Source organism: Somniosus microcephalus, unplaced genomic scaffold, assembly GCF_052327205.1.
Source record: "Somniosus microcephalus isolate GS21.2 unplaced genomic scaffold, FLI_Smic_1.0 unresolved_chr2, whole genome shotgun sequence".
NCBI lineage: Eukaryota > Metazoa > Chordata > Chondrichthyes > Squaliformes > Somniosidae > Somniosus > Somniosus microcephalus.
Window position 1 is genome coordinate 56,918,655 of NW_028225180.1, and position 24,051 is coordinate 56,942,705.

A 24,051-nucleotide genomic window follows, 5' to 3' on the forward strand; every position below is an offset into this window, starting at 1 on the left:
AGGATTGAAAAGTGGCAAATGTAACACCCTTGTTCAAGAAAGACAAACCTAGTAACTAAAGGCTGGTCAGTTTAACATCAGTGGTGGGTAAAGTTTTAGAAACAATAATCAAGGAAAAAATTAACGGGCATTTAAGAAAGGAGGGAGAGAGAAAATGGGAAACTACAGACCTGTTAGCCTCACATCATTAGTTGGGAAAATGCTGGAATCTATTATAAAAGATGCAATAACTGGGCACTTAGAAAGTAATAGTAAGATTGGAAAAAGTCAACGTGGAATAATGAAAGGGAAATCCTGTATAACAAACCTATTGGTGTTCTTTGAGAATGTAACTAGTGGAGCAGCCAAAGGGGAACCGGTAGATGTGGTGTATTTGGATTTTCAGAAGGCCAACAAGAGGTTGGTGATCAAAAGTAGGACACATGGAGTTGGCGGTAATATAGTAGCATGGATTTAGACGTAGTTAAAAGACAGAAAGCAAAGAGTAGGGACAAATGGGTCTTTTTCAGGATGGCAGGCTGTGACTAGTGAGGTACCACAGCTATTTACAATCTATATCAATGATTTGGATGAGGGGCCTAAATGTAACATTTCCAAATTTGCTGATGATACAAAGCTAGATGGCAGTGTCAGTTGTGAAGAGGATGTGAAGAATCTTCAAGGGGATCTCGACAGGCAAAGTGAGTGGGCGATAACATGGCAGATGGAATATAATGTGGTTAAGTGTGAAGTTATCCACTATGGTAGAAAAAAAAGAAAGGCAGAGTATTTCCGGAATGGTGAAAGATTGGGGAATGCAGATGCTCAAAGGGACCTGGGTGTCCTTGTACATGAGTCACTGAAAGTGAATGTGCAGGTGCAGCAGACCATTAGGAAGGCAAATGGTATGCTGGCCTTCATTACAAGAGGATTTAAGTACAGGACTAAAGAAGTCTTACTCCAATTATATAGGGCCCTGGTGAGACCACACCTCGAGTATTGTGTACAATTTTGGTCACCTTACCTAAGGAAGGATATACTTGCCATAAAGGGAGCGCAACAAAAGTTCACGATTGATTCCTGGGATGGCGAGACTGTCGTGTGAGAAGAGATAGAGTAAACTAGGCCTGTATTCTCTTGAATTCAGAAGAATGAGAGGGGATCTCATTGAAGCATACAAAATTATTACAGAGATTGTTAGGGTGGATGCTGGGAGAATGTTTCCCTTGGCTGGGGAGTCTAGAACCAGGGGCCACAGCCTCAGGATAAAGGTTAGGCCATTCAGGACTGAGAGGAGAAGACATTTCTTCACACAGAAGGTGGTGAATCTTTGGAATTCTCTACCCCAGAGGGCTGTGGAGGTTCAGTCATTGGGTATATTCAAAACAGAAGTCGATAGATTTCTGACTAGTAAGGGCATCAAGGGATATGGCGATAGGGCCGGTGAATGGAGCTGAGGCAGAAGATCAGCCCTGATCTCATTGAGTGGTGGAGCATGCTCGAAGGGCCGAATGGCCTACCCCTGCTCGTATTTCTTATGTTCTTATGTTCTTATTTAGAGAGATTTAAGCTACTTAAAGAAAGCCAACATCGTGTTTGACAAATATATTTGAATTTTTGGATGAAGTAACAGAGAGGATTGATGAAGGGAATGCAATGGATGTTGTCTACATGCTTTTTCGGAAGGCGTTTGACAATAAAACAACATGGAAGGCTGGTTTACAAAATTAAGCCTCGTGCAATAGGTGGGTCAGTGACAGCTTGGATAAGGAATTGGCTTAAGGACAGAAAATAGCGAGTTGTGAGCAGGATGATATCAGGGATGACGGACTTCAATTATGTGGAGAGATCGGAGAAGCTGGGATTGTTGCCTTTGGAGCAGAGAAGATTAAGGGATATTCCAAATTATGATGGTTTTTGATAGAGCAAGTAGGAAGAAATGTTTCCTTTGGCAAATGTGGCTTTAACAAAAGGTCACATTTTAAAAAACAATTGGCAAAATAACTCGAGGGGAAATTAGGATAATTTGTTTTTCAGAGGTTTAAGATCTGGAATGCACCACCTGAAAAAACTGACGTAAACGAAGTCCATGGGAACTTTCAAAAGACAATTGGACCTGTATTTGGAGAGGACGATTTTCCCGTGTTATGCAGAAAAAGGTGGTGTACGGGACTAGTTTGGACCTCTTTTCAAAGAGCCGGCACAGGCACCGTGGGCCGAATGGCCTCCTGTGTTGTAAGATTGGAAGGGGTTTGATCCAAGAGCCCAGCAGATATTAACTGTCTCCCCGCCCCCAGCACCAATTTGGAAAGAACCGACCTTTATGTTCCCCATAATATCGATATTATACTGCATGTTAAGGTGGTTCCAGACACTCAAATATATTTCATATCCAACTCTCAATAAATAATCTTACAATTCTGAACTGGATACTGGGCTTACTTAGTTATTTTCTATCAGTAAAACTATTTCTTAATTTCACAATGGCGGTTGAATTAAATGATTATCATTTAAGTATAAACTGATAAAATGATACGTAAATCTTACATTTTAAGGAATATTAGTAAATTTATTGTGTGCTGTCAGAATAAAGTTTATTGTTGGTCACATGATCCAGGTCTATAGATACATATAATTTGATAACAGTAACAGATTTAGATGCTTTAAGACAACCTGATTTTATGGGGTCACGTGTACTATCTCCAACAATGTGACTATATTATTGATGTATTTCTGTAGATGCGGCGCTGTTTAATGCTCTGTACGGCTGGAACTGACGGTGGAGTCAGTAAATCCACAGTTTCAGGTCTGGTGGTGTAAAAAAGCCGTTTTTGGAATCGCAGCTTCATGTTTAGAAACACTGGCTGAATGTTTAGGGTTAATGTTCTTCACGAAACTCAGAACATGTGATATTGTTTTTGATACTTCCGTTTTCTGTTATTTTCAGTGCGTGATTTCCTCTATTGCCAGGGTAACAATCTGTCAGACCACAGTACAAGAGGCGTTGGCTCCAATTTATATCCGAAATACCGTGAAACATTCAGTGTAAACTCCTGCCTATGTATTCGGCAATCCAGGAGTCGGAACCTGTTGTTTCTGAGCAGTAGGTTATGTAGATACATATATATCGTAAGATTTCCTCTTGCCATGGTTTAATAACACATCTTTTAAATTTGATAACCTCTGTCACAATACATTTTGAATATAGAATATTGTTCCACATTTCATTCAGTTTTGGGCACCGCCCCTCAGGAAAGAGATATTGGCCTTGGAGGGGATGCAGCGCCGATTTGTGGTAAATGGCTGTTTTTCAGACTGGAGTATGGCAGACAGAGTGGTTCCCCACGGGTCAGTGCTGGCGCCACCGCTTTTTTTGATATAATAAATTACCTGGAAATTGGAATACAGAGTAGAATTTCTATATTTGCCGATGACACCAAACTTGGAGGTGTGGCAAACAGTGATGATGACATAAATCGACTGCAACAGGACATAGAAAGGCTAGCAGAATGGGCAGACAAGTGGCAGATGGAATTAAATACTGTGAAGTGTGAGGTGATGCATTTTGGCAGAAGTAACAGGGCGTGCCAATATACACTTAATGACACAGTTTTAAAGAGTGTGCAGGGACAGAGGGACCTGGGAGTTAATGTGCATAGGTCCCCGAAGGTGGCAGGACATATTTGGAAAATGGATAACAAAGCATATGGCTTCATAAATAGAGGTATTGAGTACTAAAACAAAGAAGTTATGCTAAACCTTTATAAAGCGCAGGTTAGGCCTCAACTGGAGTACTGCGTCCAGGTCTGGTCACCAGACATTAGGAAGGATGTGAAGGCCCTTGGGAGGGTGCACAGGAGATTTACCAGGATGGTTCCTTGGATGGGGGATCTTAGCTACAAAGACAGGTTGGAGAAGCTGGATTTGTTTTCATTAGAGCAAAGGAGGTTGAGGGGTGATTTGATAGATGTGTACAAGATTATGACGGTTTTGGATAGGCTAGACAAGGAAAGGCTGTTCCCATTAATTGATGGTACAAGGACTAGTGGAAACAGATTTAAGGTTTTGGGCAAAAGATACAGAGGGGATATGAGGGAAATCTTTTTTAGACAGGAACTGGTGATGACCTGGAATTCGCTGCCGACGGAAGTGGTGTAAGCGGAGACACTCAATGTTTTCAAAGGGATAGGCACTTGAGGGAAATAAACTAGTAGGGCTACAGGGATAGAGTGGGGGAATGGGACTGACTGGATTGCTCTGCAGGGAGCCGGCATGGACTCGATGGGCCGAATGTTTTCCTTCTTTGCCGTTATGACTCTATGACTCAATTTTCCCTCTGGTGGGGATGTCCAGAACAATGAGGCATAAACTTAAAATTAGAGCTAGGTTGTTAAGTGGTGATAGAATCAAATAATCATCGTTTCTGCACAGTAGGAGGCCATTCGGCCCCTCCAGCCCGTGCCGGCACTTCAGCTCAATCCCACACCTTTCCTCATAACCATGCAATTTTTTCAGGTACTTATCTAATTCCCTTTGGATGGTGGAAAGCATTTCTTCACACAAAGGGCAGTGGAAATCTGGAAATCAGCCCCCCACAAAGTTGTTGAGGATGGGGGGTCAATTGAAAATGTCAAAACTGAGATTAATAGACGATTTTCTCTCTCCACGGATGCTGCCCGACCTGCTTAGTGTTTCCAGCATTTTCTGTTGTTATTTCGGATTTTCAACATCCACAGTACTTTGCTATTGTATTAATAGATGTTTGCTGGGCATTAAGGGCTATAGAACCAAGGCTGGGGTTAAGACACAGGTCAGCCATGGTCTAATTGAATGGTGGAACAGGCTGGAGGGGCTGAATGGCCGCGTCCTGTTGCTCAATTCCGATGAAGTCCTCCTACCACTGGGGGTGCTATAGTGATGCGTTGGGGCCACAGTTCCCTCCCGCGCAGGCGCGGTGTCGATCCGTTGCAGGCACATTGTCGCACCCTTGCCCTGCCGCGCAGGCGCACTGCCGCACACCTGCTCTGCTGCGCAGGCGCACTGCCGCTCCCTTGCCCTCCCGCGCAGGCGTAGTGGCGCAAACTTGTCACAGCGCGCAGGCGGAGTGTCGCTCCCTCACCCTCCCGCGCAGGCGCAGTGTCGCTCCCTTGGTCTCCCGCGCAGGCGCAGTGTCGCTCCACTGCTCTCCCGCGCAGGCGCAGTGCCGCTGCCTTGCTGATCCCGGGGATGTGCAGTGGGCGGGGTTTGCTGTGTGCCGGGCCGGTGTGTGAGTGACGGTAAGTAACAGGATGGTTGCCCGGGTTACAGGGGCCGCGCTCTGTGACTGAGGGAACTCGGCTCCATTCAGCACACGGCCTGGCAGCGCGGCTGCTCAGCACAGAGTTCAGATCACAGCGAGCGAGCGAGGGAGGGGCTTCACAGAGTCACAGCCCCGGTTTGTAACTTCGCAGAGAAACGGAGGGGAGATTCCGGTCAGCATCAGCTCCCGAGGAATGTGCTGAACCGGCTCACAATACAGGGGCTGGTCCGGGGGTGGAGGGCGCGGTGGGTTCAGGCAGTTTGGACACAAAATGGCGCATTTCCGCCCAGAGCAGTGAAACTGGGGGAGTCTCTGGCGGCCGGAATTTACTGTGAGGAAAATCTCCAAAATAAACACACAGCCCCGGAACTGGGGATCTGAGGAAAGAGACAAAATCAAACAAATATTCGGCCTTGAAATTTAATTTTTAGTAAGCAGAAGAAAAGTTTAGATTACATTATTTCACGCTTTCAATATTGTTCTCATTTTCTGCTCTGCCACAATTAGATCTCCCGGTGAATGACGGAGTGATTGAGGAAGGTCCACAGCTGGAGGTAAACAGGGATTTTAGACTGAGGAACAACAGCAGGTGAACCAGCACCGGATTGTGTGAGCACCAACCAGAGAGAACCCTTCCGATTCAAAGAGCTTCCAGAGATCGACTGCAGATCAAGGTCAGAGAGAGTCCCATTGACTCAGATACACACTGGTCCTGTAGATGGACTGGGGAGAAAGGTCAGAGAGAGTCCCATTGACTCAGATACACACTGGTCCTGGAGATGGACTGGGGAGAAAGGTCAGAGAGAGTCCCATTGACTCAGATACACACTGGTCCTGGAGATGGACTGGGGACAAAGGTCAGAGAGAGTCCCATTGACTCAGATACACCCTGGTCCTGTAGACAGTCCACAAAGCTTACAATGTAAAGCAGGCAATGGTGAGAATGAGACTGGAAGATTCTGACCACTGAGCACAATTATCCAGCATGAGGCCATGCAATGGGATGTAAAGTGTGATCAGTATCTGTCTCTAAACACAGTCACAGTGAATCTTGTGTGTATTTTAGAGTAAAGGAATTTGATCTGAGAGGTGACTCCAGTGTGGGGCAGAGCCCAGCAGATCGACACATGTCTGTTTATTAGGTCGGACTGAACTCACACCGTCGCCATCAGATCTCAGTGTTAAAATAGCTCAGATCTGATGACAAATCAAGTGGAAAGACTGAACAGAGAAACCAATTATAGTCAATTCATTGAACACGATGCAGAGACAAACCTCAAAGATCAGCGCGGCCTGTGACCAGCAGGTACAAAGTATTGTCAGATAGTGAGTGCTGAGCACAGCTTCATTACCTTTGGACATCCCCAGTGTTTAGTACTGGGGACGGTGAAAGACATTAAACGCCGGGTGAGTGCTTGCCTCCTGTTTCATTGGTCACAGACACACACAATACCGAAGTAGGACAACACTGGTCAAAGCAAGCAGGGAATATGCTTCCAAAATCAACGTCAGATACACAGCGAGCATCAGATTCCCAGTGTATTCTGAAATGGTATGAACCCAAACCAAGTCAAATACAGAATGTAGTCTGAAATGGGGATGAGTAATAATATTAGTAATAAAAGCTGAAAATGCTGGAAACACTCAGCGGGTCAGGCAGCGACTGTGGGGAGAGGAAGATGGGGTTGGTGTTTCAGATCCTGAACCCGTTCTCAGGAAAGGTCATTGACCTGAACCGTTAACCCCACCGTCCCCCCCCCACCCCCACAGACACTGCCTGACCTGCTGAATGTTCCCAGCATTTTCAGCTTTTATGACAGTGTTCCAGCATCTCCAGTATTTTGCTGTTAGTAATAATATTACAAGTTGGTTTTGCTATTAGAAGAGATGTATGTTTCCTCCCTTGTACAATGTCCATTATATTCAGGGTAAGACTGTCCAGAGTGCAATACATTCCTGTCCCCACTCTGCCCCCTGCCTCCCCCTCTCTTTCCTCTGCCTCTACCCCCGCCACACTGACCAAACCCCTGTGCCCGCTCTGCCCCCTGCCTCCCTCTCTCTTTCCTCTGCCTCTACCCCCGCCACACTGACCAAACCCCTGTGCCCGCTCTGCCCCCTGCCTCCCTCTCTCTTTCCTCTGCCTCTACCCACCACACTGACCAATCCCCTGTCCCCGCTCTGCCCCCTGCCTCCCACTCTTTCCTCTGCCTCTTCCCAGGCCACACTGACCAAACCCCTGTCCCCGTTCTGCCCCCTCCCTCCCTCTCTTTCCTCTGACTCTACCCCCACCACACTGACCAAACTCCTGTCCCTGCTCTGCCCCCTGCCTCCCTCTCTTTCCTCTGCCTCTACCCACCACACTGACCAAACCCCTGTCCCCACTCTGCCCCCTGCCTCCCCCTCTCTTTCCTCTGCCTCTACCCACCACACTGACCAAACCCCTGTGCCCGCTCTGCCCCCTGCCTCCCTCTCTTTCCTCTGCCTCTACCCACCACACTGACCAAACCCCTGTCCCCACTCTGCCCCCTCCCCCTCTCTTTCCTCTGACTCTACCCACCACACTGACCAATCCCCTGTCCCCGCTCTGCCCCCTGCCTCCCTCTCTCTTTCCTCTGCCTCTACCCCCGCCACACTGACCAAACCCCTGTCCCCGCTCTGCCCCCTGCCTCCCCCTCTCTTTCCTCTGACTCTACCCAGGCCACACTGACCAAACCCCTGTCCCCGCTCTGCCCCCTCCCTCTCTCTTTCCTCTGCCTCTACCCCCGCCACACTGACCAAACCTCTGTCCCCACTCTGCCCCCTGCCTCCCTCTCTCTTTCCTCTGGCTCTACCCCCGCCACACTGACCAAACCCCTGTCCCCGCTCTGCCCGCTGCCTCGCTCTCTTTCCTCTGACTCTACCCCCGCCACACTGACCTAACCCTTGTGCCCACTGGACGCCCAACCCCTTGGCCTGTGAGTGTGACCAGTCTTTCCATTGTAAGTGTTTCCTGACCGTGCACCCTGCTGATGTGTGGAGATGTTTGAAAAGCATCAACAAGCTGTGTCAGTGGGAGGGATTCTCGGGTGAGCAGCACCTGTGGGGCAGGTAGACAGGTAACATTAGCCATTGTCTTCGGTCCCTGCCACGAGCTGTGTTCCCGAGGCAGCGACTCCATCCCTCGCCCTGCCCACTGTCTGAGGCTAAAGCAGAGCATCCGCAGCCTTGCTGTCGTATTTGACCGTACGATGAGCTTCTGACCACATATCCACTCCATGACCAACACCGTCTACTTCCAGCTCTGTAACAGCGCCGGTCTCTGCCCCTGCCTCAGCTCAACTGTTGCTGATAACCTCACCCATTCCTTTGCTCGCTGACCGGAATTGGCTCCGGGTCTGGCAATGCTTCGATTTTTATAATTCACATCCTTGTTTTCAAATCCCAAAATTGCCTTGCCCCTCCCTATCTTTGTAATCTCCTGCAGTCCCCGAAATCCCAGCGCTCCTCCAATTCTGATCTGTGGCATATCTCCGATTTCCTTCTCTCCACCATTGACGGCCGTGCCTTTAGCTGCGGAGGCCCTAAGCTCTGGAATTCCCTCTTTAAACATCTCTACCTCTCTCTGCTCCTTCAACACGCTCCTTAAAATGTACCTCTTTGTCCAAACATTTGGTCACATAAAAGCTCCTTATGTCTTGGAGCCGGTGTGGGGACGGGTCAGTGGGGCAGAGGAACAACAACACGTGATCTGTATAGCGTCAGTGAGGAGGCATGCTCCGGATTACACAGCCTCACTGCAAAGAAAACTAGCATTTAAGGGAAAGCTGGAGAAACACATGAGGGAGAAGGAATAAAAGGTTATGCTGATAGGCTTAGATGAAGAGTGGTGGGAGGAGGATCGTGTGGTGCAAAGACATTGCCCCCTCCTATTTCTCATCTACATGCTGCCCCTCAGACACATTATCCAAACAAAGGAGATCTGCTTTTATATGTACACTGACAGCACTCTGCTCTACCTCTCCAGCACCTCTCTCGACCCCTCCATTTCTTGTGGTTTCTCACGTTGCTTGTCCGACAGCCAGTCTGTGATGACCTACATATTTCTCCAATTGCACATTGGGAAGAATGACGACATGATCTTTGGCCCCCGCCACGAATTCTCGCCAGAGATTCCATCCCTGTCCCAGCCAATGCCTCGGATTGTTCACAACCTCAGTGGTGTAGTTGGCATCAAGCTGAGCTTCCGACCTGATCTCCTCTCCTCACAATGACCGCTTACCTCCACCTCTGTAACATCGGCATTCTTCGTCCCTGCTTCAGCCCGTCTGCTGCTGAAATCCTCATCCTTGCTTTTATCACTGTAGACTTGATTTTTCCAATGCTCTCTGGGCCGACTTTGCTGCTTTCATCCTTCATGCACTTGCATGCATCAAAACCCTGCTCACTGATCACCCCTGTCCTTGTGAACCTACATTGGCTCCCAGTCCCCCAGCAACTCCAAATTAAAACTCTCATGCACGTTTAAACCCCATTCCTTGTCTCAGCCCTCCCTGTCTCTGTAACCTCCTCCAGCCCTAGAATCCCCCACCACCAAGATCTCTCTCTTCCTCCGACTCTGGCCTCTTGTGCATTTCACCCTCTCCTCACTCTAACTAGATCACATCTCCATGAACCCAGGACAACGTCACTGCTCATGGAGACCAGAGGAATCGCACCCAGACATATACGGTGTAAGTGGATCGATATTCATATTCATACAATACCAGAATTTAATATCAAACCTCAACCAATCAACACACATATGTAAATAAAATAATACAATACCGCCACACTGTGTACAACCGAGTGAAGGATCATATAATTCATCAATGATTGCCTGCTCCATATTTCCCTGCAGAATATCCTGTACCTCAGGAATAAGGCTAGTTTTGGCCTGCACTGTGTGAGTAAATCTCACCAATGGGCGCTCCCAGTGCCGATTTTCGGCCGACGGGAGCCATTCTGGAACTCGGTTGTGGAGATCAGCGGGACTCCCTGGATTTCACTGGGCAGCTGTGTGTGTCACACCTGATGTGGAGAGTTGATTGTAACACTCGGGAAATTTTCGATCCCGGAGCGAACAGCTATTGTACTGATGGAGGAGGAGGGACTTGAAAACATGTTTAACAAGGCAACGCTCTCCTCATTTTAATATTTCCATCTAACCCTCCTGTTAATATATTTATTACAGAGCGTCAGAATCTGGGAATGACTGTCACCACCATGGCTGAAGGTCCAACCAGGGGAGAAGATCCAACATCTTCAAGAATGAGAATGGACACAGGTAGGTTCAGAAAATTCAGTAAAATATAATTTCTGTCCCGACAAAGGGTCCAGACCTCGTGTAATATACTGCAGCTCACGCAGGAAGTGGGAACAGGACAGGAGCTGAGTCATAAGAGGGAAGTGAGAGACCATCTAGAGGGGCACCACAGTCACAGGTGGAGGGAGCCCTGAGTACTGGAACTGTCCAATAGATGCCTGGTAATTGGGGTCTGTAAGGTGGATAGAGACAGTGAACCAGGATCGTCTTCCTGAGCAACAGTGTGGTCACTCTGAGTGGGGCGGGTTTGAGAGGCAGTTGCGGCACAGGAATAGGAGAGCGATAAGGGTGGGAGATTCTATCGGCAGTGGAATAGCTTCTGCAGCCCTGAGCAGGTCCCGAATGGTAAGTTGCCTCCCTGGTACACAGAAACATAGAAGATAGGAGCAGGAGTAGGCCATTCGGCCCCTCGAGCCTGCTCCGCCATTCAATGAGATCATGGCTGATCATCAAAATTCAGTACCCTGTTCCTGCCTTCTCTCCATATCCCTTGATCCCTTTAGCCTTAAATATATCTAACTCCTTCTTGAATATATTTAATGAATTGCCCTCTACTGCCTTCTTTGGCAGAGAATTCCACTGGTTCACCACTCTCTGGGTGAAGAAATTCCTCCTCATCTCTGTCCTAAATGGCTTACCCCTTATCCTTAGACTGTGACCCCTGGTTCTGGACTCTCTGACCATCGGGAACATCCTTCCAGCATCTAGTCTGTCTAGTCCTGTTAGTATTTTATAAGTTTCGATGAGATCCCCTCTCATTCTTCTAAACTCCAGCGAGTACAAGCCCAATCGACCCAATCTCTCCTCATATGTCATTCCTGCCATCCCAGGTATCAGCCTGGTGAATCTTCGCTGAACTCCCTCCATGGCAAGAACATCCTTCCTCAGATAAGGTGACCAAAACTGCACACAATACTCAAGATGTGGTCTCACCAAGGCCCTGTACAACTGCAACAAGACATCCTTGTTCCTGTACTCAATCCCTCTCGCTACGAAGGCCAACATTCCATTTGCCTTCTTAACAGCCTGCTGCACCTGCATGCTTTACTTTCAGCGACTGGTGCACAAGGGCACCCAGGTCTCGTTGCACTTCCCCTTCTCCCAATCTATTGCCATTCAGATAATAATCTGCCTTCCTGTTTTTGCCACCAAAGTGGATAACCTCTCATTTATCCACATTATATTACATCTGCCATGCTTCTGCCCAATCACCCAACCTGTCCAAATCATACTGAAGTTTGTCGGCATCCTCCTCACAGCACACACTCCCACCCAGCTTTGTGTTGTCTGCCAGAGGGAAGAACATGCTGCAACGGAAGGAAAGGAGAGCAGAAAATAGCCATAGTCGGAACCAGTAACACGATAGAAATGCGTTTATAGAGGGAATATTGAGACTGAGGCTCTAGACTAAAAATCGAGGCCTCAAGCTGTTGATGTCCGCATAGTTTCGCATGGGCTGAATAAGGAGGGAATATGAGGCTGGTCAATGTGTGGCTGCAGGGTTGGAGCAGGAGGGAAGGGTTCACGTTCTTGGGGCTCTAGAGTGAGTTCAGGGAGAAGGGAAGGGGCGGTCGTGATCTGAACGGACCAACAACAATGATTTTCCAGAATGCGTGAATGGAGCAGTGGGAGGGTATCAGCTGATATGACTGGAGGATGGGAAATAGCCGGATCTGAGACTAGAGAGCGTAATTAGTAAAACTGTTGAAACAGGAACACTTGGGTAGGGGTTTGCATGATGTGGACCCAGCGATGTTGACGGAACGGCGATATATGTCCAAGTCGGGATGGTGTGTGACTTGGAGGGGAAATGGGGGAGGCGATGGTATTCCCATGCACCTGCTGCCCTTGTCCTCCTGGGTGCTGTGATCTATTAACTGAGACAGGACTTCGGTTTGAACGGAACTCGGAGCAAAACGATCCTGCTTATAATATTTTAGGAGAGTGAAACAATATTTGTGGATGTCAGTATTACTAAAGGGTTCCATGTCTGTGCTGGAGCACAAGGATGTTCACTGGAGTTATGTTAAAATAGAATCTATATGTATTCAGTTAAGGAATAGGATTGGAAATAGCACATTTCTCGGTGGGTTTTGCAGGCTATCGAGCAATGGAGATGAAATAGAGGGGGAGGACTGTGTTGTGAGCAAACTCCTGGAATCTGTATTTGAAGGTCGAGTTAGTGAACATTTACAGATACCGGGGATGATCGGGGAGGCTGGAACTGATAAGCTGTCGATAAGTCATGTTTGACAAATTTGCACAGAATTGACTGTATAGATTGATGGAATGAAGCACATGCGATGTATGTGGGATTTCAGAAGGTGTTTGTTAACGTGGTTCTTTCTGTTCACAGATCCCAACTCGACAATCAATAAGTTCTTGATAAAGTGCGACGATTACCAGCTGTTCCAGTTGACAAAGTTCTACCGGGACAGACTGGAACAGGCGGTTGAAGAGGGTGTGGAGGGACTCGGTCTCTGGTTAACAGGCGAGGACCATTTCAGTGGACAAGAGTATCACGTAAGTGGGAGGGACACAGAATGAGTTTAGATTATTCGAACATCACCGAACTGACAGAAACTCCTAACATAGGAACAAAGGAATTGCTTGATGAGAAAGGAACGAGGTCTGTGTAATTCCCCTCCAATATCCTGGTATCGAATGCTACAATGATGAGGGAGTTGTTGACTGATCGATCTCTGTTAATTAATCTACAACAGACTCCTGAGGTGAGGAAAACCCCAGTGGTGGAGAGTTTTGGGAACCGTAGATCCAAAGACACCTGTTCCTCCCAAGCATGCTGCACTTACATCATGGCCCAGAAATTCGGCTCTCCACGGGTGAGTACACACGGGGTACTCACCCATAGGCCGAATGGAAATGCCGGTTTCCTGCATGCACTGCGCATGCGCGGTAAACCGGCACTTCCGATCCTCTGAACGAAGGGGTTCAGAGGTCAAACGCACGCACATGGGAGGCTGCGCGTGCGCTTTGAACTTAGGTTTTTTTTGCAGGTTTTCACGCGAGGTTAAGCCTGCAGGATTTACACATTTAAAAAGCAGGCGTAAGGCCTGCTTTTTACAAGGTAAGTGGTCAATTAATTAAAATTAAAACATTTTTTCCACAGGTTTATTATTTTTAAATACTTTAAAGCAAGGTAAGTTTATATTTAGCCCCTTTTTTTATAAAATTATTTTTTTCAAAAATTTAAATTATTGTTTAAAATAGTTATTTAATGTAATTTATAGTTTATTTAAAAAGTGTGATTTTTAAAAAAAAATTATTTGAAGGTTTACTGCTATTTTGGGGCCCGTAGTATTTATAAGTTTTCACAGTTCTTCCTGTCAATCTTATGAATGGGCTTTTCCCTCCTCCGATTGGCTGCCCATGGCCCACGTGATCCCAGGGAACGCATCGCATTAACTACGCCCCTGGGACACGCAAGCACAGTGCGCCGGAAGCTGGGCCAGGCCCCAGAGTGGAATTCCACGGGGCCCTACAGCTCAACTGCCGGTGCGCAAGGTAAGTGCAGGTCGGGGGCTTGCACCCGCGGGAAGCCCCCGACCCGAGGAAAACCCCAGTGGTGGAGAGTTTTGGGAACCATAGATCCAAAGACACCTGTTCCTCCCAAGCATGCTGCACTTAACACATCATATCTCAAATTACTCCTGTACTATACTACATCCCAGTATGTGATTTTCTGAAATAAATCTATCTAATTTGCCGTTTAATGAATCAATATTACTAACTTCCACCATCTCCCTAGGGAGCCTGTTCCCCAGATTGACCACTCCCTCACTGAAATATTGTTTCCACAGAGTAGTTTTGAATTTACCATCCTTCAAGCACAGACTGTGTCCTCTGTTTCTAATATACTGGGCAAAGTGAAAGAGCGATCATATCAACACTCAACCTTTTCTCTTCCAGTGAGAACATGCCCAATTTACACACTAGCTCCTCCAAATCCAACCCCTCCACCCTCTCAATCATTCTAGCTCTCTTCAATAGCTGCGATAACCTTTTATTACTCAGGCAACCAGAACTGTACACAGTATTCTAAGTGCGGTCAGACCAATGATTAATAAAGTAGCGGGATTATCTCACTACGTCTGTTTAATATTGACCCGTTAGCACATCCATGAATCTGATTTGCATTCCTCACTGCCCCTGAGAATTGTTGCAATATCAAATATTGGAATCGTAGAATGTTACAGAATGGAAACCGGCAAAATATCAAAGAAATGGATAAAACTGCAAATATTGTGAATCTGAAACAATGATGAGAAGAGGTGAATTTACCCAGCGGGTCCGTCAGTATCTGTACAAAGAACAGGGGAACGGTTCTGGTATAACTCCTGTGTGGACTGAAAACAAAGGGAAACGGTTTTAGCGAGACTCGGAAAAGGAGAGACCAGAGGCAACAGACAGGAGTTAGAGGGAAGGCAATGAGCTGAGTGACCAGGAAACTACTTAATAGTAAATCGGGGAAATGTCAGATGGCACACGGAAATCCCCCGTGGGTTAAAGAAAAGACATTAAAAAACAGAAGAGCTCAAATGGTGAAATATTGTGAGACACAGAGAGAGAAAAAAGCAGTGTGGGGAAGGAAAAAACAGACTGTCCCAAATCAATACGGTGCAATTGTTTTCTCCTCCCTGAGTCACCAAGTCTAACCGCAACTTCCTGCTCACTGCCCTTTACTGTTAATATCCCACCTAGTCTAATCCCAACCTCCTGCTCACTGCCCATTACTGTTAATATCCCACCTAGTCTAATCCCAACCTCCTGCTCACTGCCCATTACCGTTAATATCCCACCGAGTCTAATCTCAACCTCCTGCTCACTTCCCATTACTGTTAATATCCCACCTAGTCTAATCCCAACCTCCTGTTCACTACCCATTACCGTTAATATCCCACCTAGTCTAATCCCAACCTCCTGCTCACTACCCATTACCGTTAATATCCCACCTAGTCTAACCCCAACTTCCTGCCCACTGCCCATTACTGTTAATATCCCACCTAGTCTAATCCCAACCTCCTGCTCATTACCCATTACTGTTAATATCCCACCTAGTCTAATCCCAACCTCCTGCTCACTGCCCATTACTGTTAATATCCCACCTAGTCTAATCCCAACCTCCTGCTCACTACCCATCACCGTTAATATCCCACCTAGTCTAATCCCAACCTCCTGCTCACTACCCATTACCGTTAATATCCCACCTAGTCTAATCCCAACCTCCTGCTCACTACCCATTACCGTTAATATCCCACCTAGTCTAACCCCAACTTCCTGCCCACCACCCATTACCGTTAATATCCCACCTAGTCTAATCCCAACCTCCTGCTCACTGCCCATTACTGTTAATATCCCACCTAGTCTAATCCCAACTTCCTGCTCACTGCCCATTACTGTTAATATCCCACCTAGTCTAATCCCAACCTCCTGCTCACGACCCATTACCGTTAATATCCCACCTAGTCTAATCCCAACCTCCTGCTCACGACCCATTACCGTTAATATCCCACCTAGTCTAATCCCAACCTCCTGCTCACTGCCCATTACTGTTAATATCCCACCTAGTCTAATCCCAACTTCCTGCTCACTGCCCATTACTGTTAATATCCCACCTAGTCTAATCCCAACCTCCTGCTCACGACCCATTACCGTTAATATCCCACCTAGTCTAATCCCAACCTCCTGCTCACGACCCATTACCGTTAATATCCCACCTAGTCTAATCCCAACCTCCTGCTCACTACCCATTACTGTTAATATCCCACCTAGTCTAACCCCAACCACCTGTTCACTGCCCGTTACCGTTAATATCCCACCTAGTCTAATCCCAACCTCCTGCTCACTGCCCATTACCGTTAATATCCCACCTATTCTAATCCCAACCACCTGTTCACTCCATGAACTCTAACATTCGTTTTTTCTCTAAGGCAATCGAATTATCTTTTTAAGCAATTTATCAAGTGGCTTCCTCAACAGTTTGTGGGAGTAAATTATACATTCTAACCACCATGTACAGAAATAAATGTATCCACCCTCGCCCTTAATACTTGGAATTAGCCCTCTGACCAGACAGTGGAAACAATCTGTAAACATTTATTTCATCATAAGCTTTCAGAAACTGAAGACTGCCATCAACTCCTCGCCTAATCCACCCAACTCGCGTAGTATGAGCCCTAAATTCTCAAATCGCCTCTAACAGGAATTCCATATCCCAGTGAACCTGCTAAACAGTTTTTCAAATAAATGTATTCCTTTCCTATAGTTGAGTTCCCAAAACTATACACAACTGGGTAAGTTACCTGCCCCTGCGCTCTTGGTGTGGAATGTCACTCCCCATTTTCCTCCAGTTAAACATTGGGAAGACCGATGCCATTGTCTGCTACCCCACCACAAATTCCATCTCCTCATCGCTTGAGTCCATCTGCCTCCCCGGCCACTCCCTGCTACTAAGCCAGGTTGTCCGCAATCTCCACGTCCAACCTTGAGCTGAACTCCCTGCCCCATATACTCTCCATCACAAAGATCCCCTACTTCTAGCCCAGTAACATTGCCCGCCCCTGCCTCGGCCCATCACCAAACCCGACTGTTCCAATGCTCCCCTGGCCGGCCTCCCTCCTTGCACCCTCTCTAATCTTCAGCAACTCCAGAATCCTGCTGCCTGCAACCTGCCCAGGTGTCATTCAGATATCACTTGTGTGCTCACTCACCTTTCATGGCTCCCGCTCCTCGAGTGCCTTCATTTTAAAATTTCCGTGCTGCTCTTTAAATAACTTAAGGACCTTGACCCGTCCTATCTCTGTAACCCACTCCAGCCCTACAACCTCCCGTGCCACTGGAGTTCTCCGTTACTCTGACTCTGGCCTCTTGTGCACCCAGTCCTTCACACCACCACTGGTGGCTGAGTGTTCAGTTGTCTTGGGCCCCACGCTCAGCAATTCACTCCATCAACACCACCGCCTCTCCACCACCCTCTATTCCTTAAACCTTACCGTTTCTCTAGCTTCTGGCCACCTCTGCTAATTTATCCTGCTTTGTCTTGGGCCCATTGTCTGATTCCGCCTCTCTGAAACACCCTGGCATGATTTTCTACTTTATAAGCCCTAAATAAATGTAAGTTGGTGATTGAAGTCCTGATTATCAATTGGTGGACACATGTTCCCGGTTACTGAGCTTTCATACCGGCAGCGATTGTGCAAAAAAATTGAGTGTCATTTCAATTACTGAAGAAACATGTGATTGGATTTGTCGTCATCATTATTATTATTATTATTATTGATTGATTCTGCTGACCAATAAACCAACAGTGGTTGTTTGGATTAGTCGGTGTAATTTCTCAGTCAGTTTTCTAGCTGCTTCCCTCACTTCCGATTCATCCCTTCCCTGCCACTGGAGTTCTGATTCGCTGCTGTTTTATTTCTACTAAATCACAAAGTGTTACAGCAGGAAGTTAGTATGTGAAACAAGTGTATCACATTGTCAATCAGGAATCTGATGTCATGTTGGACACTGATGGACAGAGAATACTAACCCCATTAAAACTATTGCTGATTCTCAGTGATTCCTCACTCTCCTAGAACAATATTTCTGGTTTCTGTTTTCCTTCTATCTCATTTATTTTCCGTTAATGAGTGAATCAAGATGTTTACAGAATATTCAGCCCCTGTTCAGAATGGATCAGTACCTGGCCCAGTGACTGCTTCCTGTGCTCAAAACAACTGGGAGATCCCATCACTGAGCAGATCCTTTCCTTCTCATTCTGTGTTTGTCTTTCAATCAGCTCCTTAATACATTCATTATTATTCTTTACAGAAAGTCACTGAGCTCGCGGAGCAGGGAAACCGGGCGGACAGTTCCAAACTTCTCCTAAATCTGGTGATGGAGAAAGGCCCTGGGGCCCGAAGGGTGATGTGGGAATCCTTTGTGAAAATGTTGCACAGGTTACCGAAGGTGGACAAAATACTGAAAGAAATACAAGAACATGGTACGGTAAAATCACACTGAATGCAATGTCAGATTCAAACACTGCAGATTTTACTATAATATTAACAGATCTGATTTCATGAAAGTTCATTGATTTAAACAGGTTCTGACCCATTTGATTACATGAGCATCGCACAAGGTTTATTCGAAGTACCCAGTCACCTGAACGGTAAGTGATGAAATTAAAATTTTGAACCATTTATTTCACTTTAGAATCAGAATGTTTGATGGTAGCCGTTTGTTTGGAGGTTGTCAGTATCTGGCAGTCAGGGGTACAAAGATGGGGGAAACAGCATTAAACGTCATTTAGATTCGTGATTAATCCACAAAAGTTCTGCATAGGTTCAATTTACAATTAACTCCGATTTTGGAATTATTGGTAAATTTGCAGGTCTTGTATGCTCCAGTTAATCCAACTGCACATCGCCTACACCTGGCAGAATCCCCATACACACCTGGCAGGATCCTGAGACACTGTGAAACCCCATACACACCTGGCAGGATCCTGATACACTGAAACCCCATACACACCTGGCAGGATCCTGTTTCACTGTGAAAGTTAAAGCACATGGGATTGGGGGCAAGGTACTGACTTGGATAGAGAACTGGCTGGAAGACAGGAAGCAAAGAGTTGGAATAAACGGCTCTTTTTCCGAGTGGCAGGCAGTGACTAGTGGGGTACCGCAGGGATCGGTGCTAGGACCCCAGCTATTCACAATAAATATTAATGATCTAGACGAGGGAACTAGATGTAATATCTCCAAGTTTGCAGACGACACAAAGCTGGGTGGGCATGTGTGCTGTGAGGAGGATGCAGAGAAACTCCAGTATGACTTGGACAGGTTGGGTGATTGGGCAGATATATGGCAGATGCAGTATAATGTGAATAAATGCGAGGTTATCTACTTTGGTGGCAAAAACAGGAAGGCAGGTTATTATCTGAACGGCAATAGATTGGGAGAAGGGGAAGTGCAACAAGACCTGGGTGTCCTTGTGCACCAGTCGCTGAAGGTAAGCATGCAGGTGCAGCAGGCGGTTAAGAAGGCAAATGGTATGTTGGCCTTCGTAGCGAGTGGGTTTGAGTACAGGAACAAGGATCTCTTGCTGCAGTTGTACAAGGCCTTGGTGAGACCACACCTTGAGTATTGTGTGCAGTTTTGGTCGCCTTATCTGAGGAAGGATGTTCTTGCCATGGAGGGAGTGCAGCGAAGATTCACCAGACTGATACCTGGGATGGCAGGAATGACGTATGAGGAGAGATTGGGTCGATTGGGCTTATACTCGCTGGAGTTTAGAAGAATGAGAGGGGATCTCATTGAAACTTATAAAATTCTAACAGGACTAGATGCAGGAAGGATGTTCCTGATGGCGGGGGAGTCCAGAACCAGGGGTCACAGTCTAAAGATAAGGGGTAAGCCATTTAGGACAGAGATGAGGAGGAATTTCTTCACCCAGAGAGTGGTGAACCTGTGGAATTCTCTACCACAGAAGGCAGTTGAGGCCAATTCATTAAATATATTCAAGAAGGAGTTGGATATATTTCTTAAGGCTAAAGGGATCGAGGGATATGGGGAGAAGGCAGGGACAGGGTACTGAGTTTGGATGATCAGCCATGATCTCATTGAATGGCGGAGCAGGCTCGAGGGGCCGAATGGCTTACTCCTGCTCCTATCTTCCATGTTTCTATGAAACTCCATACACACCTGGCAGGATCCTGATGCACTGTAAAGCCCCATTCACACCTGGCAGGATCCTGATACACTTCAAAATCCCGTACACACCCGGCAGGATCACGACACAGTGTCAAAGAAACGTGGACAGCTGCCCACAAAGATTTGACCGTCTTTACACGGCAGACTTGCTGCCATCAGTCGTCTTTTCTAGCGCAGCGCCCTCTACAGGGGATCTGTGGACTGTGAGCAGGAGAAGAAACAGCGAGGCTCTTCAAATAGTCACATGGAAGGATCCTCACTGAGAGGCGCAGATTCCAAACCAGGAATTATAAAACAGGAAATTTAACTTTCATTTATACCATGTTGAGAAAATGAAATAAAGTTTGAGAAATATACATGGGATTAAGGAAGAGAGATAAAGGAGACAAACAGAAAAAGTAAATATACATCTATATAATTTTTTAAAAATCTGCAACATTAATTTTCTTCTGAGGGTATGAGACTCCACACATTTATAATAATTTTTTCAGTGCCAGAGAGATTGATCAGCGGTAATTATCACTTATTAGGCCTTGTAAAAATTCACTTAATCCTGAATGCACTAGTCCTAACTCTTTCAGCCGTCTTTAGTGTGGAACTACTGGGTAAGTACCCCAAGTTTACGCCATTGCAGTGATTTCAATGCCGACTCTCGAGGACTGCAACAGTGCCTCTTGTGGAAGAGCAGGGTATCTGACAGCAACTTCTGGATTTCCACGTTTAACTGCACATTGCGGACACAAGAAGCTGCTGTCAATTTTACCCAGTAATAATGGCGAGCGCTGATAGTCTCCCCATTATTATTACAGTAAAATCCGGCCCAATGTTCAGGCTGACTGGGAGGTTATTGTCTAGCTTCCCAATTGCAGTGAAAGAGCAAACAATATTCTACTCAAAGAATAGTCCTTTAATTCACGAGTCTTTTTAGACCCAATGTAATGACTAACGGAAACATATGTTGGTTCCCAAACCTGCAGTGTAGGAAACTAAGAACAACATTAAACAACGGAGTATAATTGATGGTAGAACATTTCAAATGCACTGTAAATGTTTTCTGCTCTAACATTACACTGAGTGAAATGGGCTATAGTTCTATTTCTGTTTCTAATCGGTGATATGACAGTGGATTGTTGAATAAAATGTTCGCAATTTCTGAAACACAATGGCCCTGAATTTCCGATCTGAGGCTTCCTGCATGCAGATGCCTCCGATCGGAAAAAAATCTACGAATCTACCTGCTGGTTCCGTAGATCCCGAGGCTTCTGATCCTGGGCCTCTCCGGGTTCGCGCAATCCCAGGGGCACATGCGGTTCGCGAGCGCCCCTGCAATTACGTGAGCTAGGTGAACCAATCAAAGAAGGGAACCCTGCTTCATACTTTTGACAGGTCTGTACGCACAGAACTGTCATAAGTATGAATGGGGATCACATTTAAAAACACACTAAACCATTAAATATTTTTTTTTAATCCATTTAAATTAATTAAAATTCCATTTAATTAATTTCTTAAATTACATTTTTTGGAAAAGAAATTAAATGTTTTTGAAGGGTATTTTTAATTTATAAATGAGTTATCAAATTTAATTTTTCTATTTTTCGGAACTGCTTTTACTAGGCGTAAGAATTCTATGGACTTTTTAGCGGGCGGACGTTGTGCAAAAAGTGCGACTCTTCACCCGCAGAGGCACTTCTCCTGTTTTCAGCGCATTCACTTCTATTGCCTGAAACCGGCACTTGCGAGGCCCCTACGGGTGCGTGTACACCTCGTACGCGCCTGTGGGGGTCGGAAAATCCGGCCCATTATAACAGGAGAATGATTAGGTACAGAAAATGGGTATTTTGCCCAAAATAAGCCTGTCCCTGTTTATAGAGATGACCCACTTACCCCTCCTCTCCGTGTATCTACACAAACACATTCAATTCTCCCTACCCCGTCTAACGCGGCCCCATTACTGTCCTACCCTGGCAACTGGTCCACCCGATCTATTACCCTATGGGTAACAAAAAATACCCTGACTTACCTTTTTACTTCTCACTTTCAATTCACTTCATTATTAATTATATTGCTAATTGTGAGCTTGTGTCCTGCATTAATTTTGTGAATTTGATTAAATCATTTCAATACCGAAGTCTTGTGACCAAACAAAACTCATCAAACCCAGTAACCCTTCTCACAGCCTAAACTCTGAATACCTTAAATCATCTTTCTCAGTGTGCACAATACACCGGATAACCTGCGCAAGTCATAAAACAATAGCAATTTACCTCCTGTCTATTCACAGTCTGTCCCTCTCTCAGTGCACACAATACCCCAGATAACCTGCCCAAACCCTGAGACATTTACAGTGAACCTTCTGTTAATGGAGGGAAAGGTTTAGGGTGGTAATTCCTGAGCTCAGCGTCTTGGCAGCTGAAGGCATTGCCGCCAATGATGGAGCGAAGTAAATCCGGTATGTGAAAGGGGCATGAATTGGAGGAGCGCAGTTATCTCGGAGGATTGTGTGGCTGGAGGAGGTTACAGAGATAACGAGCGGGCTAGGACATGGAGGGATTCGAAAATAAGAATGAGAATTTTTAAGTCGAGGCATTGCCTGACCGAGAGCCAATGTAGCACATGGGTAACGGGTAAACAGGATTGATGTGAATTCGGATATGGGCAGCAGAGTTTTAAATGAGCTTGTTTATGGAGGGTGTAAGGTGGGAGGCCAGCCAGGAGACCATTGGAATGTCGATGTCCGGATGTAACGAGGAGCACGGGTGAGGGTTGCAGCAGCAGACGAGCTGAGGCAAGGGTGGAGACTGACGACATGGCAGAGGTGGAAGTAGGCAGACTTCGTGATGGAGAGGATATGGGGTCAGATGGTTAAATAGAACGCCGAGTGGAATGTCCGTCCATTCAGTCTGTCCCACTCGCAATTCACACGTGACCGCAGATAATCTGCCCAACGTCTAATACAATAACAGTGGAACACTTGACCATTCACAGTCTGCCCACTCACAATTCACATAATGCCCTAGATAACCTGCCCAACATCTGATACAATAACAGTGAGACACTTGACCATTCACAGTCTGTCTATATCCCACTGATATGGCCATATGGGTAGAACTTAAAAACAAAAAGGGGGCAAGCACTTTGCTGGGAGTGTACTACAGGCCCCCAAACAGTCAGGGGGAGATAGAGGAACAGATATGCAGGCAAATCTCAGAGAAGTGTAGAAATAATAGGGTAATAATAGGGGATTTCAACTTCCCCAATATTAACTGGGATAGTCCGAGTGTGTAAGGCTTAGAGGATGTGGAATTCTTAAAGTGCATCCAGGAGAGCTTTTTGAGCCGGCATGTAGAAAGTTTTACAAGAGAGGGGGCGTTACTGGACCTAATTCTAGGGAATGTAGCCGGGCAAGTGGGAGGAGTGTCAGTAGGAGAGCATTTTGGTGACAGTGACCATAATTTGGTGAGATTTAATGTAGTCATGGAAAAGGACAAAAATGGACCGGAAATAAAGGTTCTAAATTGCGGGAAGGCCAATTTTAATATGATAAGGCAGGATCAAAGTCGACTGGGATCAGCTACTTGTAGGAAAATCCACATCAGAGCAGTGGGAATCTTTCAGGAAGGAAATAGAGAGAGTACAACGCCAACATCTTCCTGTAAAGGTCAAGGGTGGGACTAACAAGCCCAGGGAACGCTGGATGTCAAGGGATATGCAAGAAT

General features: G+C 46.3%; 1 protein-coding gene across 5 annotated transcripts in view; it reads left to right on the forward strand.

Moving 5' to 3' along the window:
• The first annotated feature begins 5,171 nt into the window (after nucleotides 1-5,171).
• LOC147092685 (NACHT, LRR and PYD domains-containing protein 3-like) overlaps nucleotides 5,172-24,051 on the forward strand; it is a 37,095-nt gene continuing 18,215 nt past the window's right edge. For 3 of the 5 annotated variants that reach the window (XM_085975991.1, XM_085975989.1, XM_085975986.1), the window contains exons 1-5: nucleotides 5,422-5,952; nucleotides 10,488-10,580; nucleotides 12,976-13,142; nucleotides 18,453-18,624; nucleotides 18,727-18,792. In XM_085975991.1, the coding sequence (XP_085832117.1) occupies nucleotides 10,505-10,580; nucleotides 12,976-13,142; nucleotides 18,453-18,624; nucleotides 18,727-18,792 (481 nt within the window). In that variant the 5' untranslated portion in view covers nucleotides 5,422-5,952; nucleotides 10,488-10,504. The other 2 variants (XM_085975988.1, XM_085975987.1) reach the window with 2 other exon arrangements.